This window comes from Cynoglossus semilaevis, chromosome 11, assembly GCF_000523025.1.
Source record: "Cynoglossus semilaevis isolate Cse_v1.0 chromosome 11, Cse_v1.0, whole genome shotgun sequence".
Classification (NCBI taxonomy): Eukaryota; Metazoa; Chordata; class Actinopteri; order Pleuronectiformes; family Cynoglossidae; genus Cynoglossus; species Cynoglossus semilaevis.
The window spans coordinates 3,998,539-4,013,921 of record NC_024317.1 but is presented as its reverse complement, the minus strand read 5'-3'; the positions used below and the strand labels follow the sequence as shown (position 1 = coordinate 4,013,921).

General features: G+C 44.2%; 2 protein-coding genes across 2 annotated transcripts in view; both read left to right on the top strand.

Moving 5' to 3' along the window:
• The first annotated feature begins 576 nt into the window (after window positions 1–576).
• Window positions 577–8,959, top strand: pfkmb (phosphofructokinase, muscle b). The gene is made up of 23 exons (XM_025060440.1): window positions 577–725; window positions 1,282–1,528; window positions 2,818–2,891; window positions 3,641–3,718; window positions 4,001–4,190; window positions 4,289–4,454; window positions 4,550–4,594; window positions 4,886–4,994; window positions 5,087–5,182; window positions 5,273–5,365; window positions 5,921–6,046; window positions 6,163–6,227; window positions 6,313–6,376; window positions 6,490–6,636; window positions 6,748–6,818; window positions 7,237–7,324; window positions 7,430–7,582; window positions 7,681–7,845; window positions 7,930–7,991; window positions 8,098–8,209; window positions 8,299–8,398; window positions 8,501–8,606; window positions 8,702–8,959. Exons 2-23 carry the CDS (start codon window positions 1,444–1,446, stop codon window positions 8,841–8,843), a joined length of 2,337 nt encoding a protein of 778 aa, XP_024916208.1. The 5' UTR covers window positions 577–725; window positions 1,282–1,443; the 3' UTR covers window positions 8,844–8,959.
• A 276-nt stretch (window positions 8,960–9,235) lies between these two features.
• The window catches only part of espl1 (extra spindle pole bodies like 1, separase), a 12,129-nt gene continuing 5,981 nt past the window's right edge, over window positions 9,236–15,383 (top strand). Inside the window, exons 1-19 of the mRNA XM_025060049.1 lie at window positions 9,236–9,381; window positions 9,547–9,635; window positions 9,936–10,238; window positions 10,326–11,078; window positions 11,168–11,263; window positions 11,333–11,444; window positions 11,535–11,662; window positions 12,002–12,195; window positions 12,282–12,524; window positions 12,619–12,763; window positions 13,027–13,174; window positions 13,354–13,493; window positions 13,595–13,729; window positions 13,832–13,948; window positions 14,036–14,207; window positions 14,314–14,442; window positions 14,810–14,966; window positions 15,072–15,181; window positions 15,335–15,382. Coding sequence (XP_024915817.1) covers window positions 9,555–9,635; window positions 9,936–10,238; window positions 10,326–11,078; window positions 11,168–11,263; window positions 11,333–11,444; window positions 11,535–11,662; window positions 12,002–12,195; window positions 12,282–12,524; window positions 12,619–12,763; window positions 13,027–13,174; window positions 13,354–13,493; window positions 13,595–13,729; window positions 13,832–13,948; window positions 14,036–14,207; window positions 14,314–14,442; window positions 14,810–14,966; window positions 15,072–15,181; window positions 15,335–15,382 — 3,211 coding nt within the window. The 5' untranslated portion in view covers window positions 9,236–9,381; window positions 9,547–9,554. The remainder of the gene's footprint in view (window positions 9,382–9,546; window positions 9,636–9,935; window positions 10,239–10,325; window positions 11,079–11,167; window positions 11,264–11,332; window positions 11,445–11,534; window positions 11,663–12,001; window positions 12,196–12,281; window positions 12,525–12,618; window positions 12,764–13,026; window positions 13,175–13,353; window positions 13,494–13,594; window positions 13,730–13,831; window positions 13,949–14,035; window positions 14,208–14,313; window positions 14,443–14,809; window positions 14,967–15,071; window positions 15,182–15,334; window position 15,383) is intronic.

Sequence of the window (15,383 nt, the reverse complement as noted above, 5' to 3'; positions counted from 1 at the left end):
GTGCTACATTGCATACAGCAGGGATCCTCAACCCCTGGTCCGTGGACCCATACCAGTCCATAGATAATTTGGTACTGGGCCGCAGTGGGACACAGTGAAAAAAAAGTGTTCTATTTTTATTAAATTACTTCAGGTCGAGTGAACGTCACCTACAGAAAACTTTCCTGGACGTTGAGTTTGTTAAAGATAAATTAGCCGGAACATTAACATTTAATGTTTATGTTTTTAATCAGATTGACCGAGACCCTGGAAAGAAATGTCAGGATTTTCATCCTTAAAAAAAAAAGTTTCCATTTTTACAGACTGAATTACAGAAGACTCGGAGTTTCCCTCCAACAGGCTGTATTACAGAAGACTCGGAGTTTCCCTCCATCCATAACTGTTGTGGGCCATTACTCCATAATGAAGCAGTGATATCAAAGCTATTAATACAGACCAGGTCCAGTGTGACCATGTGGTGTCCCGTCTGTCTCCTCACCTCATCGTCCCACTGCTGCTCTGTCTCCTGATCTGGAGAAGACGAGGTGAATGCGGTAAAGTAAATACTGCGAGGGTTAAAGTAAACCACAGCCTCTGCACTGGACTGATGTGGATATTTGAACTGCACAGTAAAACTTGCATGTATTTTATTTACTTCTGAATCCTGTCGTTACAGTAATCATTTATCAATCCTCCAATCAAAGGTGGTGATGAACGGCCTCCGTCTGAGTACGAAACCCAGCCTGGTAAGTCAGACTAAAACTACACCCAGGGCTGATATAATTCCCAGTTAAATACATATATATATATTTAAAAGTAATAGTAAGTATTTCAATCAGTAGCTGGTAAAAAAAAAGATTTTACCAATAGTGTAATACGTATGTTAGTGCAGTAGAAAACACCCTGTGATGTGTGAAGCCGTGCGTCTTCTGATCAACATTCCATTCTAACACATAGACCAGAAAAAATTAACCATCGTTTTCACCAAACAGTAAATCATTTTAAAGTTGAATTTCACAAAAAACAAGTTTTTTTATGATTTATTTTTAATTCTTATTTATGTTTTTATTTATATATATAAATATATATATAAATATATATATATTAACAAAGGTTAAGAGGCTGCTCACTGACTGGGGAGACGTATTTATGATTCTATGGTTTTTTTTATTTATTTTTTAATTGGTAAATAATATTACTTTAAATTCTGTGCTATCCACATGTCACCTATTGTAGAAGCAGAAGCACAGGGCTCATGGTGTGTGTGTGTGTGTGTGTGTGTGTGTGGTATGTGTCCCGCAGTGTCTGCCAAAAAGGATAGTTGAGCTGTGAGCCCCTTCGACTGCGGTCACTTTCCATTACAGGCAGACAGGGCTGGTGGTTGAACGGCTCACAGCAGAGCAGAGCGGCAGAGATTTGGACACTCACGGCCTCTTCCTCTCAGCCAGCTTCAGTACCACGACCATGGCACAAACGGCCACCATCGACCCCACCAAGATGGGAGAGGGTCGGGCGATCGCCGTGCTGACCTCGGGAGGCGACGCCCAGGGTGAGTGAAGGATTCCCCGGGGAGACGTGTGACTGTGGAGTGACGAGCGTTGGCACGGCTGCTGTTTGTTTTCCAGAGCGGGCGGTCGAAGAAAACGTGCTGAACCACAATTAATAATTAAATTAGATTTAAATATTGATTGTGGTGCACTTTTAAAGAAGACGTGAAGATTTGAATCTTCTGTGTGTTTAAAGTTTGTGTTAGCGTTAGTGTCGTTGACACAGTGTTGTACTGTACGTTGAAGGCGTTTTTTTTTTTTTTTCATTTTCTATTTTAAAGTAATTAACACCTCACAGAGTCAGACAGGACCTGCTGGAGATGAAGACCTGCTCCACTGTAACCCTGCGGTGAAGCAGCACTAACTCACAGATGAAGGAGCCTCGGCCTCTTCTTACATGAAGTTAATGCTAAGATACACATTAATAAATCAAAACTTACAATCAAACTCCTCCACAATTAATAAAAGTTCTCATAAGTACAAGTCAAATACTTGTTTATACTGTAACACACGTAAATAAAGAAGCAGCTGAGACCACACGCTGGGTCAGATGCTCCTTTGACCTTTAATTCACCGAGGTCTAAAACCACGACCTGGTTTATACCTCCCCCTCCTGGTATTTTCATGTTACCATACCGGGGGGTTCTGGTACATTCCGGCTCTTCCTCACACCCTTCACTCCCTTCTCGCACGTATTCTTTATACTATGTCCTAATTACAGCCTCACCTACGCCACCTGGAGATGCTTCAGTGCAACTTTCTATCACTTTTCCCTCCTCCGTGTCTCACACACTATCTGTTATGAGAGCTAATTTTAGAGGTATGACCTTTCTGTCGTGAGTTTGTAAAGTGTCGAGGTACTGAGTGAGAGAGCCGCCTCCTCCGCCGCTCTCTCCTCTCCTCCTCCCTCACGCTGAAAGGGGAGATGCTGCTGGCACGGTCAGGGTTCATCTATCCAGGTGGTGTCCTTTAGGCAGCGCGTCCGATCGTCCTCCACCGTTCACTCAGTGTCCAACAGGACATGTCCACCAGGGACAGTGTGCAGTACAACTGTATTTACACTAAAGTAGTGCAAATCATCATTATTGTATCATATCGTTCTACTCTCTTATTGTTTAATCAACAGACATAAATATAATATTATTAACCAAATATATATTTTTCAGCAACTTCTGCATTTTTTTATTTTTTTATAAATGTGTAAAACATTACCCACAGGAATGAATGCTGCTGTTAATTTGTTCAGTCAATTCTGCATTTTTTTTATAAATGTGTAAAACTTTACCCACAGGAATGAATGCTGCTGTTAGAGCCACCGTTCGAGTTGGACTCTACACCGGAGCCAGAGTGTTCTTTGTCCATGAGGTAAAAAAAACAACAAAAAAAAAAATATATATATATCACATCCATGTAATATTAAAATCAACACTTTCTTCCAGGAAAGTAGGAATTTTTATTGTGCAAAATCACACTGCATTTTACCCATAGACTCGAAAACCTTCCGGACCCAAGTCCCCTTCCTTAACCTCCACTCCTTAAAATAAAAGAGTTTGTAGCAGAGGATGGTTTCGATCCATCGACCTCTGGGTTATGGGCCCAGCACGCTTCCGCTGCGCCACTCTGCTCACAGCTCCATACCTCGTCTCTGTGGCTGAAACCTTTGTTTCACAGCACATCTGGGTTATCAAGCAACAAAATTACAGTCGCACGTGACGCTTTTTTTTGTCAAGAGATTCACGAAACTATGGATCTGGTCGTTTCTCCAGGAAGTCTTGGAGTCTCTTGTCAAACCGTGGATTGATCGGCTAAAAGACACAAGCCGCAGAGCAACAGAAACAAAAACATCTGCCGAATCTTAACACAACGATGAAAAATCTCATACTGTAGCCTGTGATCACATTTACAGAAATGATGCAGATATTCATTTCTAAAATGATGTTTATCTGGTTCATAAAGGACCACGTTAGTTTTGTTGGTCTCAATTACATTAGACATTTCTGGAAATTGAGGAGAAAGCTCATGCAAATCAACATGTAGTGATTATTATAATGATATTCTATTCTATTTGTTGAACCTAATTAACTCCAACTGCTGTGTTTGTCATGTGTTGACAGGGTTATCAGGGTCTGGTGGACGGTGGAGACCACATTCGCCCGGCTACTTGGGAGAGCGTGTCAATGATGCTGCAGCTGGTGAGAGGGAGAAAAAAAAAAATCCAAAAGCAAATTTAGATTTTAGATCACAAGTCCGACCCTTTTTTAATAAGTACGAAGGGTGACTCATGTAATTCTAGCCTTGAATGTGGGCTCTGTAGGTCAAATGGTCATTTAAATGCCACGGTTCATTAAATAGCAACACTTACTGTATCACGGCCGGAGAGCACTTAGGTTTCAGATAATCTGACTACTCCTCAATAACCGCCTCCTAACCATCCTGGTTTTGGACGGGAACTGTTCCTCCCTGTCTGACCTCAGGGTGGGACCGTGATCGGCAGCGCCCGCTGCCAGGATTTCCGCAGCAAGGAGGGACGCACGAAGGCTGCCTACAACCTGGTCAAGTTAGGCATCACCAACCTGTGTGTGATCGGAGGTGATGGCAGTCTCACTGGTGCCAATGCGTTCAGGACAGAGTGGAGTGAACTGCTGTCAGACCTGGTCAAAGCAGGTGAGACACACAACGTAAAGTAAACGTGTGTGTGAGGGAGAGCAGGGGGTCGGGGATATGTGTGTGTGTGGGGGGGTAAATTGCTGTTATTATCTCAGGTAAGATCACCATTCATGAGGCCAAGAGTTCCTCCCACCTGAACATCGTCGGCATGGTGGGCTCCATTGACAACGACTTCTGTGGAACCGATATGACCATCGGCACAGATTCTGCCCTGCATCGCATTATAGAGATCGTGGATGCCATCACCACCACAGCACAGAGGTGTGCAGCAACTGCAGAAAATGTTGTGTTCATATAAATATTAGAGAAGCCTACGCCGACGACACGCTGCTCACAAAGACTGTTTCCTTCTGCAGTCACCAAAGGACGTTCATTCTGGAGGTCATGGGTCGCCACTGCGGGTGAGTGACGTCTGCTGAGGTTACTTAGAAATACCGTATGTTTATACACATAGTTGTCTCTGAGTGAGATAAGGTAGATGTCTCTGATGCACCACTCTCACATACTTTTATTCCACTCCTGACTCCCTCATATCATTTAACTCTTTTCATCAGTTCAGCAGATTGAGTTTAAACGTTTGTCATAAAATCTGGATTTCACTGTATTATGATGATAACGTCCCTGTGGAAAAGTGTTCATTTTGCCAGGATTACATTGAATAATTGAATAATTTACTTCACTTCCACCAACAGTTACCTGGCTCTAGTGACAGCGCTGGCCTGCGGTGCTGACTGGGTGTTCATCCCAGAGATGCCACCGGAGGACAAATGGGAGGAGCATCTGTGCAGACGACTGACAGAAGTACATGAACTCCTGCTGCTGCTGCTGCTGCTGCTGGACCAGGTTTGAACGAGTCTTACCGCTCACAACATCTTTTTTTCCGTCTCTTTTAGCAAAGGGGGCGTGGCTCCCGTTTGAACATCATCATCGTCGCAGAAGGAGCGATGGACCGCTGTGGTAAGCCTATCACGTGTGAACACGTGAAACAGGTGAGTGACGGCGTTAACTCGACAGACCACTGCGATGACTAGACATTGGTGAAAACCCACAGACGTCTGATGGATCACCTGTCTGTTCAGCTGGTCTCAAAGAAGCTCGGCTTTGACACTCGCACCACCATCTTGGGCCACGTGCAGAGGGGCGGAACACCCTCCGCCTTTGACAGAATCCTGGTAATGTCCTCTTGAATGTTGTTGAATGAAATAAATTAATCAGCTTAATTGGTCAATTAATCTGACTGTGAACTATACTTTGTCGTTAGGCAAGCAGGATGGGTGTCGGGGCTGTTATGGCTCTGCTGGAGGCAACCGTTTGAACGAGTCTTACCGCTCACAACATCTTTTTCTCCGTCTCTTTTAGCAAAGGGGGCGTGGCTCCCGTTTGAACATCATCATCGTCGCAGAAGGAGCGATGGACCGCTGTGGTAAGCCTATCACGTGTGAACACGTGAAACAGGTGAGTGACGGCGTTAACTCGACAGACCACTTTGATGACTAGACATTGGTGAAAACCCACAGACGTCTGATGGATCACCTGTCTGTTCAGCTGGTCTCAAAGAAGCTCGGCTTTGACACTCGCACCACCATCTTGGGCCACGTGCAGAGGGGCGGAACACCCTCCGCCTTTGACAGAATCCTGGTAATGTCCTCTTGAATGTTGTTGAATGAAATAAATTAATCATCTTAATTGGTCAATTAATCTGACTGTGAACTATACTTTGTCGTTAGGCAAGCAGGATGGGTGTCGAGGCTGTTATGGCTCTGCTGGAGGCCACACCAGACACTCCTGCCTGTGTGGTCAGCCTGTCTGGGAACATGGCTGTCAGGCTGCCTCTGATGGAGTGTGTGCAAGTGGTGGGTCAAATATTACAAGTCTGGATGTTAAGAGTGAAGCCACAGGATTCTGTAGATGTGCAGCATTTCCAAGTGAAAATCCAAATTTTCTCTCGGTCCTTTTTCTCCATCCTCAGACCAAGGACGTCACCGTAGCGATGGGTGAAGGGAGGTTTGATGATGCTGTGAGGCTCAGGGGAAAGTGAGGAATGCACCTTTTTGTGTGAGGCAATAGAACTTCTCAACAGGTTCATGTAGTCTCAAATGTGTGTTTGTGCTGGCAACAGGAGCTTCGAGAACAACTGGAACACTTACAAAATGTTGGCTCACGTCCACATTCCAGAAAAAAAGGTGAGAAACTGCCGTTGTTGACGTCAACCAAGGGTCTCATTATTATGTTTCTGTTGGTTTAACATTGAATCTGACATGCTGTACGTCTGACCTGTGACATTAACCTGTGCCAGAGCAATATCAACATCGCTATCGTCAACGTGGGGGCTCCCTGCTCTGGAATGAACGCCGCAGTCCGCTCAGCTGTCAGAATCGGAATTCTGCAGGGCCATCAGATGTTGGCGGTGCATGACGGCTTTGATGGTTTGGCTCAAGGATTGGTACGTTTTGAACATTCATAAATACATTTTTTTTAAAAATCGACCTCAATAAAACGTTAATTAGCTTGATTTTGTAATAAAAAAAAGTGCCTACGTTTGTCTACGCTGTAGATCGAGCCTATTGGCTGGGCAGGAGTGGCAGGATGGACAGGAAAAGGTGGCTCCATGTTGGGAACAAAGAGGTAAGATATAATCTTCAACCTGTGACTTTGTTGTCAACAACAGGTCATGTGATCCACTGCCTGCTGGTTGTAAAAATCTGCCCAGTAACAGTTGCCAAATTTGTGACGGTGACAACTTGAATTGTGATTTATGTCTGTATTTATCACTTATTCTTGTGACCACGTTCTGAGCACATTATAAAATAAGAATCGTTGCCTAGCAACCTGTCCCTTTCCCTTGTTTTTAACTCCTGGGCTGAATTCACCAAATGTTTGGACTGGGGATTGCTGGTTTGAATCCCTGTCCAGCTGTGTCTGTGTCTGTGTATATATACGATGATAAACTTCTTTTTCTGTCCATTCCTGACCTGCGTTTGTTTTACCTGCTTAAATAATAATAATAATTTATTCTGGGCCTCATTTTTCATCTGTTTTAAAGATCTCTGCCAAATGAGTTCATAGAAGAGATCAGTCTGAACATCGCTAAGTTCAACATTCATGCTTTAGTCATTGTTGGAGGCTTTGAGGTGAGTGTTTTTAACAAATGTTCTTACGTATGTGTCACATATTAAAACTCAAATTGAATTGAATTGTTAAATTGTCACCATTTCTATCTGACTGGTTTTCAACAGGCATTTGTTGGAGGTCTGGAGATGGTGCAGGCGAGAGAGAAGTACGAGGAACTGTGCATTCCTCTGGTTGTTGTTCCTGCCACTGTCTCCAACAATGTTCCCGGATCCGACTTCAGTATTGGCGCTGACACTGCCCTCAACACCATCACCATGGTAAAAAAAACAAACAAAACAAAACAAAAGAAATGACATTTAAATCAGAAACTAAACCCTGAACGAACATCCATTTTTATTCTGTCGCACTTTTTCAGACCTGTGACCGAATCAAACAGTCTGCCGCCGGCACGAAGAGGAGGGTGTTTATTGTCGAAACGATGGGGGGATACTGTGGCTACTTGGCAACCATGGCCGGCCTGGCAGCAGGAGCTGATGCTGCGTACATCTACGAGGATCCTTTCAACATACATGACCTGGAGGTGTGGATGTGCCACTGGATCAGTGCGGTAAAACCTCTGCCAGTGGAAGTCTGTTTGCTGTGTTAATCTGACGTTTGTTCATAGTTGAACGTGGAACATCTGGTGGAGAAGATGAAGACCACAGTGAAGAGAGGACTCATTCTGAGGTTTGTGGCGACTGCTGTCGTTTCCAATCCTGACAAAATCAATTATTTGCTGCAGCTCACTGTGGTACTGTGTTACACTGTATTCAGTATTTGTCTCGTGTCACAGAAATGAGAAGAGCAATGCCAACTACACAACGGACTTCATCTTTAACCTGTACTCAGAGGAAGGAAAGGGTATATTTGACTGCAGGAAGAATGTCCTTGGACATATGCAACAGGTACGTGTGTGTGTGTGTAATCTCTCTGGGTGACAATTGAAAATTGACAATTGAAAAAAGTCCATTTCAGTCAGTGTTTTTGATTTTAGGGCGGAACGCCAAGTCCTTTTGACAGGAACTTTGGCACAAAAATGGGGATGAAGTCGGTCCTTTGGCTCACTGACAAGATCAAGGAATGCTACAGACATGGTGAGGACATGAAAGTGTCTGTTGTACTGGTGAACTTGTGATCCCTAAAACTGACATACTTGATATTTATGGGTTGTTGTTTTTTTTTTTGTCAACTTCCAGGCCGAATCTTTGCCAACTCTCCAGATTCAGCCTGTGTTCTGGGAATGAAAAAGAGATCTTTGGTCTTTCAGCCTCTGTTAGAACTCAAAGGATTCACTGACTTTGAGTAAGACTTCATTCATATGCCATTATGTTATTTCACATCCTTTTTCTCTATCTATTACTGTTATTGGCGCTCACACTCATGCTCCTCACCTGCAGGCACCGTATTCCAAAGGTTCAGTGGTGGTTAAAGCTGAGGCCCATCCTGAAAATCCTGGCCAAGTACAAGATCAACCTGGACACCTCTGAAAAGACTGCCATGGAACATATCATCAAGAAACGAGGCTTAGTTCCTCAGTAGTCCTCACACAGGGGCACACGTGGAAATGCATGAACAGACACGAACGAGTGCACGCCACACACACACACACACACACGTGAATTTTCCAAATTAAAGTTGCTTTGGTCTGTCCTGTGTGTTTTTCTCTTCATGTCTTTTATATTGCGGACACATGTGCCATGACATCCTGACATGGTTTCAAAAATGTGTGTATACAGTACATATTTTTACATATTTTAAATATATATATCTAATTTATATAATGTCAATTTTTTTAATAATAATATTTTTTAACCTTTATTTTAAATAACGATGATTTTTCACTATTAAAAGTTGACTTAATTCATTTAAGATAGGTACGGTAAAAAAACAACATTACCCATCTGTCCTTGTGCATCCGGTTTAAGGCGGAAGTTACATCGGATTGGTTCGTCAGAACCTTTCAAAAAGAGTGCGCGAGGGTTGTTGAGTTTCCAGTAGTTTAGACTCAATCCAACTGCTTGTGATTGTTTTTTTTAAATTATGTAAAATATTGTATGCGGTTTCTCTAACCCCCCTGGTAAGTCGTTAGTTAAGACTCGTTGTTGCTTAAGCTAATCTTATTTAAAACAGTATGACGTTGTAAATGGAAAATACCGCTATCATTAGCTAACGGCTCCGTTTAAGTTCATGAGGAATTAAACCATTTAAACAAGATAACGGCTAATCGGTATTTCTCCAACAGCGTACAGTATGAAGTGTTTAAAAGTGGACGATTACATCCAGCGGACCACATCCAAAGCACAGACGGAGCAGCTACACCAAGAACTGGAGGTTAGCGTAACGTACATGACGTTTTTATCGTAGCGAACTATTATTTTTTGGTAAAATAAAACCACTGACAATCTCGACTGTGACTCACCTCAATGCCCGAGATTGACGTATGAATTAGTAGTTGTAATTGTCCTTTACGGTGATACGTTTGCTATGAAGCACAGTTGAGTTGTTGATGATGAACAACAACCTTAGTTCGTTCGTTGTAACCTTTGCATTAGAAACAATGTATGTTGTGATATAGTAATATCACAGATAACGACAGAAGGACGAACTTGACCAGCGTCACATTTTCCACAGGATGATGTGAAGAACAGTCCAGGACTCCAGGGTCGCACGCTGTCTGACAGGATCATCAGAGCGTGTAACCATCAGCTCGGAGGTGGACACCTGCATCCAGAGCACGTTAGCCAGCTTGTCAAGCTGGTGGAGCTTTCTCTCCGGATTTATGATGTTTCTGCAGAGCTCATTCCTCACAGCGTTCCCCTGTACATGGAAAAAATACTTTTCCACATTGTCAAGAACCTGAGCTCCCAAGAAGCTTTCAGTCAATGCAGCAATGTGGCCGAATTGCTGTGGGAGAGGCTAGCTACAGCTCAACAGGTTTGTGTTATTCTAACAGCACCGTCTGTGCAATATATTGGGACAAATTTACTTCATACATTTTACTTGATTCTGTTTTGTCTCCAGGGTGAACAGTACACAGCTATTGTGCGGAGCTGCTTCTCTGTTCTCTGGACTGGACTGTCTGCTGACAAAGTCAAGAAAACCTTCAATCCCCAAGAGAGATTTTTGTGCCAGATTCAGGCTCTGAGCTTCCTCCTGCTGTTGGACTCTACAAATGAGGCGTCATCCTTGTCTAATGTTCCAATATACGCAGAATACGCAGTGGCAGAATTTGAGGGTATCTGTGGTAGTTTGTCCAGGGAGGGGGCAAATGCCGTTGTCCAGAAATTGCGCTCGCTTTTTGACAATCACTACAGCCGTAGTCAGGGTTGCAACGGCAAAGGATCTAAGCAGAAAACTAAGAATTCGAGTGTATACCTGTTTTGTGAAATGCTGCTGGTTGTTACCAGGATGCTTTGCAAGGTCGGCCACTATAATGTGGCCTCCGCTTTCCTAAAGGAAACCAGTCTTAAGGTCAGTGACTGCACAGGCTGTGAGTGCACGGCCCTGGTGCTTGGTAAACTGGCGATAGACGTTCATTCGTCCATGAAGGCCGGCGCGGGGAACGGTCAGGCACTGACCAACTGCGCTAGGGCTTTGAGGTCGATCTCTGTGGAGCTGGAGGACCAAGAAGCTCGTGCAGTTCTACAAGGCTGTGATCTGGTGGTGTGGGCTGTGGAGCAGACTCAGAAACAGGCCTTCACTGCCGTCGATCTCCTGGCATGGTTTTCATTCCTTGAGGAGCACCAGGAATGGATGGTGAAGTTGCAGGGGAAGGTGAGTGAAATTGATGAGAGAGGTTCTCTGTTGTGCAGCACGTATATTGACATCTGGCAAATGTTGATTTTATTTATTTTTGTGAACAGATTATGACATGCAACTCTGAGAAACTGCAACAGAGTCTGTGCTTCAGTATGTACCAAGGCTTCGTTTTCGCTTACGAGAGCCTGCAGGCCTCACAGGTAAGGTTTTTGGAGAATATTTGTCCTTGTGTCCGAGACCAGGTTCTGATTTTTGTCTGTCGTTGAAAGCTGGAGGACAACGATGCTCTGCACAGAGTTCTGCTCTACTGTAAAGCCACCGCTGGGAAGATGATGACGGAGCTGCACAAGCTGCCGAGTGAGAGCCTTCTCACCAAAGCAGGTGATTGAACCCCGTCCACTGAGATCGCATTAAACCCACACTCAATATTCTGTCACTAAAACACGGTCAACTTGAGTTTGTGTCCTGCAGTGATTGCTGTCAGCAACCTGGTGTGTGGACTGTACAACCGGCATCAGTTTGACCAGGCCTTCCAGCTCGTCGAGGTTGTCTGCAGGGATCTGTGCAGGAATTCCCCCGTTTCACTCTCTGTTGACAGGGTAAAAAAAAAAACAGAACTTCTATTCCTGCCCATTTACTTCAACAAGCGCCGTGTCTTGTTTGGAGTCTCCATGACAGCTGACGGTCATCGAGCTGCTCCACTGTGGTCAAAATTGAAAAGAATATTATTGAACACAGTTACTCACTGCAACACATTTATCTGACTGTATATCAGTCACACAAAATTGAAAACAAAACAAGGAAACTATGATCACTACAATTGGAATTAATTTCTAGGAGAAACACAGTTCTGCCGTACTTCAAAGTTCTCTGTGTTTGTACTGTGTACATCGTACTGTCCGACCTCTGACCATATTGTGTCTGTCTCCTTCACACAGCTGAGTCGGCCTTTCATGTTGGCTGTGCAGACGTCTCGAAAGGCCGGACACCTGGAGCAGGCCCTGGACTGGGTGATCCACTGGCTGAAGGCACTCGGTGACAAAATACTTCCACACATGGCCGAACCCATTTCACTGTGGGTAAAAATCAAGATCGACGCGGCTCGTAGCTCTGAGGAGGACATCCGACTGAGGTATTAACAATTGTTCAGGTACATTTTTTTTTTGTGTGTGTGGCAGTGATATTTTTGGAGAAGTTAACTCTTGTTTGCTGTAACAGGACGCTCCGTGATGGTTTTGGTCCTGACGTTCCTGGTGAAGAAGTCATGCTCGGCCTTTTGGAGGAAGAGCTGCGAGCCTATAAGGACGTAGCGGGCGACACTGCCTCGGAGCGATACAACACACTGTGCGATCTCCTGGATATCTGTCACGAGGACGGCTCTCACACGCACCTCCGCGCCGTTTACCTCTGTGAAATGGCTCAAGTCGTGTGTTTTCAGGATTTCAGCGAACAGACCGACTGGTATTGATCCATCGATTGATTGATTCAGAACAAACACAGGTACACGTCAACTTCCCCTTATTTGTGTTTGATGTGTGTCACTGTGTCCACACAGCTCTGCAGTTGATTTTACACACGAAGCGCTGCGACTTTTGGAGGAAGAACCAGTAACGGCGAAGAACGCCGACAGACTCAAAGACGACAAGGCCCGCGTTTTGCTGTGGCTCTACATCTGCACACTGGAGAAGAATCTCCAGGAGGTGAGTGACGTGGAATCTGTCACGGCAATAAATTAAACAATACATACAAATATTGTATATTGATAATCTACAGCAGCGGTTTGGCCACACCCCCTCCCCCCCCCAAAAAAACCCCACAACAACCTTTCTTATTTAATAATTTTATTTTACAAAGAAAAAAAAAAAACAACTCAATATATCGTATCAACCTAAGGAAACGCTGTTGGAGGGTAGATGATTGTGATATGCTCTAAATGTATTATTATAAACGTGTGTTTGTCCAGGCTGTTGACGGAGCCAAAGAACAGCAGGAACAGAAGCGAGAGGCCAATCCAATAGGAACCAACGACTTTGATTATGAAGCGGAGAAGAAATTCCAGGACAGTTTTCAGGTTTACGACGGCCTGCAGTTCAACCTGGCGTCAGAGCACAGTAGGAACCCATTCACCTCACACTTTATGTTGGCTTTACTCCACGCCAATATCCTGCTGTATTATTATACTGGACCATTCATTCTGTGACATCAATGTTTTTTTTTTATTTTTTATTAATTTTTAAGTTTATTTAATGATTCTCATGTTTAATTGTTGTATGATTTTGTCTCCTGTAAGAAATGTGCAAACCGTTGGAGCGAGCGTTGAAGGAGTGGACGGCTCTTCTGCAGAGTGGAGCTCTGCCCTCGGTCAGGTCCCCCAAACAAACCTGCAGCTCCATCGCTCTGACGGCTGCTCTCTTCAGACTTATGGGCAAAGTAATGTTCCCAGATGATGTTGATAACGTTATTTAACCTTTTATTTATTTATTTTTTACTTGGTTTTCAATAAGTCGGCCACCTCTTCTCTGTGTTTGTAGCCGTTGATGGCCTTGGAGGCGTACCAACTTTCAACCGGGCTGTCACGCCTCCTTCCTGACCCGCAGCAGAGCGTCAGCTCACTGTGTCAGTCAGCCAGCGTCCTTCTGGATTTGGGTGCCCCTGATTTGGCCTTGGTAATAAAAATGTGTGACAAATCCTCAATAATTGATGGATTTGTGCCCGTGATGCAATTTATTATTCCTGACACATGGTTTTTCCATTGAACGTCTGTGCAGGTCCAGTTACAGCAGGCTGAAGAGGAGCTTCCCTCGGAACCCCCCGGCGAGGGTCCGTCCTCCCTGTCCATGCTGCTGCTTCTGTTGAAGGCTCAGTATTACTACAGCACAGGGAAGGTCGGTAACGAGTGTGCTGACGGAAAAATAAATGTTTTTTTGGTTTTTTTTTTACCATTAACAAAAATACTCCTCACTACATTTAAGGTGGCTGAAGGAGTTCCTCTTTTGTGTGACGTGCTGAAACAAGTGAACGAGTGCAGACAATCGAAGAGTTGGTACCTGCTGCGTGCTCGGGCTCTGCAGACCTGCAGCGCTTACCTGAATCTGGACACAGCTGTGCTGCCACAGGCCGAGCGCAGACTCGTGTCACAGCACGGTGAGTGGAGGGAAACTTTGTGTCGTCAGCACCCACTTAGTGTTTCAGAGAGATTTGTATATGTAATGTATATAAAACTGCACCTTGATCTGTGTGTGTGCTCCAGGGTTCGGCAGCCCAGACTCCCCTCTGTATGAAGGTCTGAAGCTTCTCTGCAGCCTGTTGGTCACTTTGGTGGGAAAAGGTCTTTATGGGACCAACGACGGCAGTTCAGACGTGCGCTTTATCGACCAAGGTATGTTTGTTTGGATACAATTATCTGTTCTCGCTTTTACACCTGTAATGACATTAAAGTTTCTATTAACTTCAGCGTCTGTGGTAAAGATGTAAACAGTTAAAGGAAAACATTTCTTGGGCAACAAGGTGGGAGAAATAATTGTATGTATTTGTAATTGATGTATTTCACATTTTAATTTGAATGGAAAAAACTTCCAACTTTACCATCTGTGTCCACAAGGGGCTCTGCTGAACTTCTTTCCTTTAGGAATGTCTTTTTAAAAAAAAAACATTTTCATAATCCTAATGCAGTAGAATATTGTCAAAGTGAACTACTGTTTATCTTGAGTTACAAATATTCTCTTTGTCTGTGGCTCCCCCTGCAGGCGATAACCTGTTGGTGAAATGGCAGCTGCTCTCTGACCTGTTGAACTGCTCAGTGAGGATGGTGGCTGTGAGGAGCAGCTGTGGGGCCGTCAACGACGCCAGGCTCCAGTGTCTGGAAGCCCTCAAACTGGCCAACAAGCTTCATGCACCGGGCCAGTATGTACTGTACACACACACACACAGAGTACACCGTAGTACACGATACTTTGTTTTTATTTTCACTACGTTCCCTGTAAATATTTGATCACGGTGTTCCGTCAGATGTGCTGAGCTGCTGGTGATAAAGGCAGAGTTGGAGCTGATCCAGGGGGAGACGAGGGAATGTGGCTCTGACCTGAACAGAGTCGCTGACCTGCTGGACCTCTGCACAGGTCACTGTAAAACTCAGCTGCATTATTTACACAATTCTGTTCATACTGATGAGATCACCACAGAGTCTTCAGTTTCTATGTGAAAAGTCATGAATTTCACTCATATTTGACCAATTATCTTATGTAAATTTTTTTTTTTTTTTTTTTTTAAAAATTTTTCTGATCCAGCCCAAAAGGCCGAGGGGAAGATCAAACCCAGGAA

Coding starts and splice junctions, on each gene's coding strand:
- pfkmb (XM_025060440.1), top strand. CDS start 1,444: ATGGCACAAACGGCCACCATCGACCCCACCAAGATGGGAGAGGGTCGG. Junction 1,529..2,817: donor CTCGGGAGGCGACGCCCAGG/GTGAGTGAAGGA, acceptor CTTTACCCACAG/GAATGAATGCTGCTGTTAGA. Junction 4,455..4,549: donor ATCACCACCACAGCACAGAG/GTGTGCAGCAAC, acceptor TTCCTTCTGCAG/TCACCAAAGGACGTTCATTC.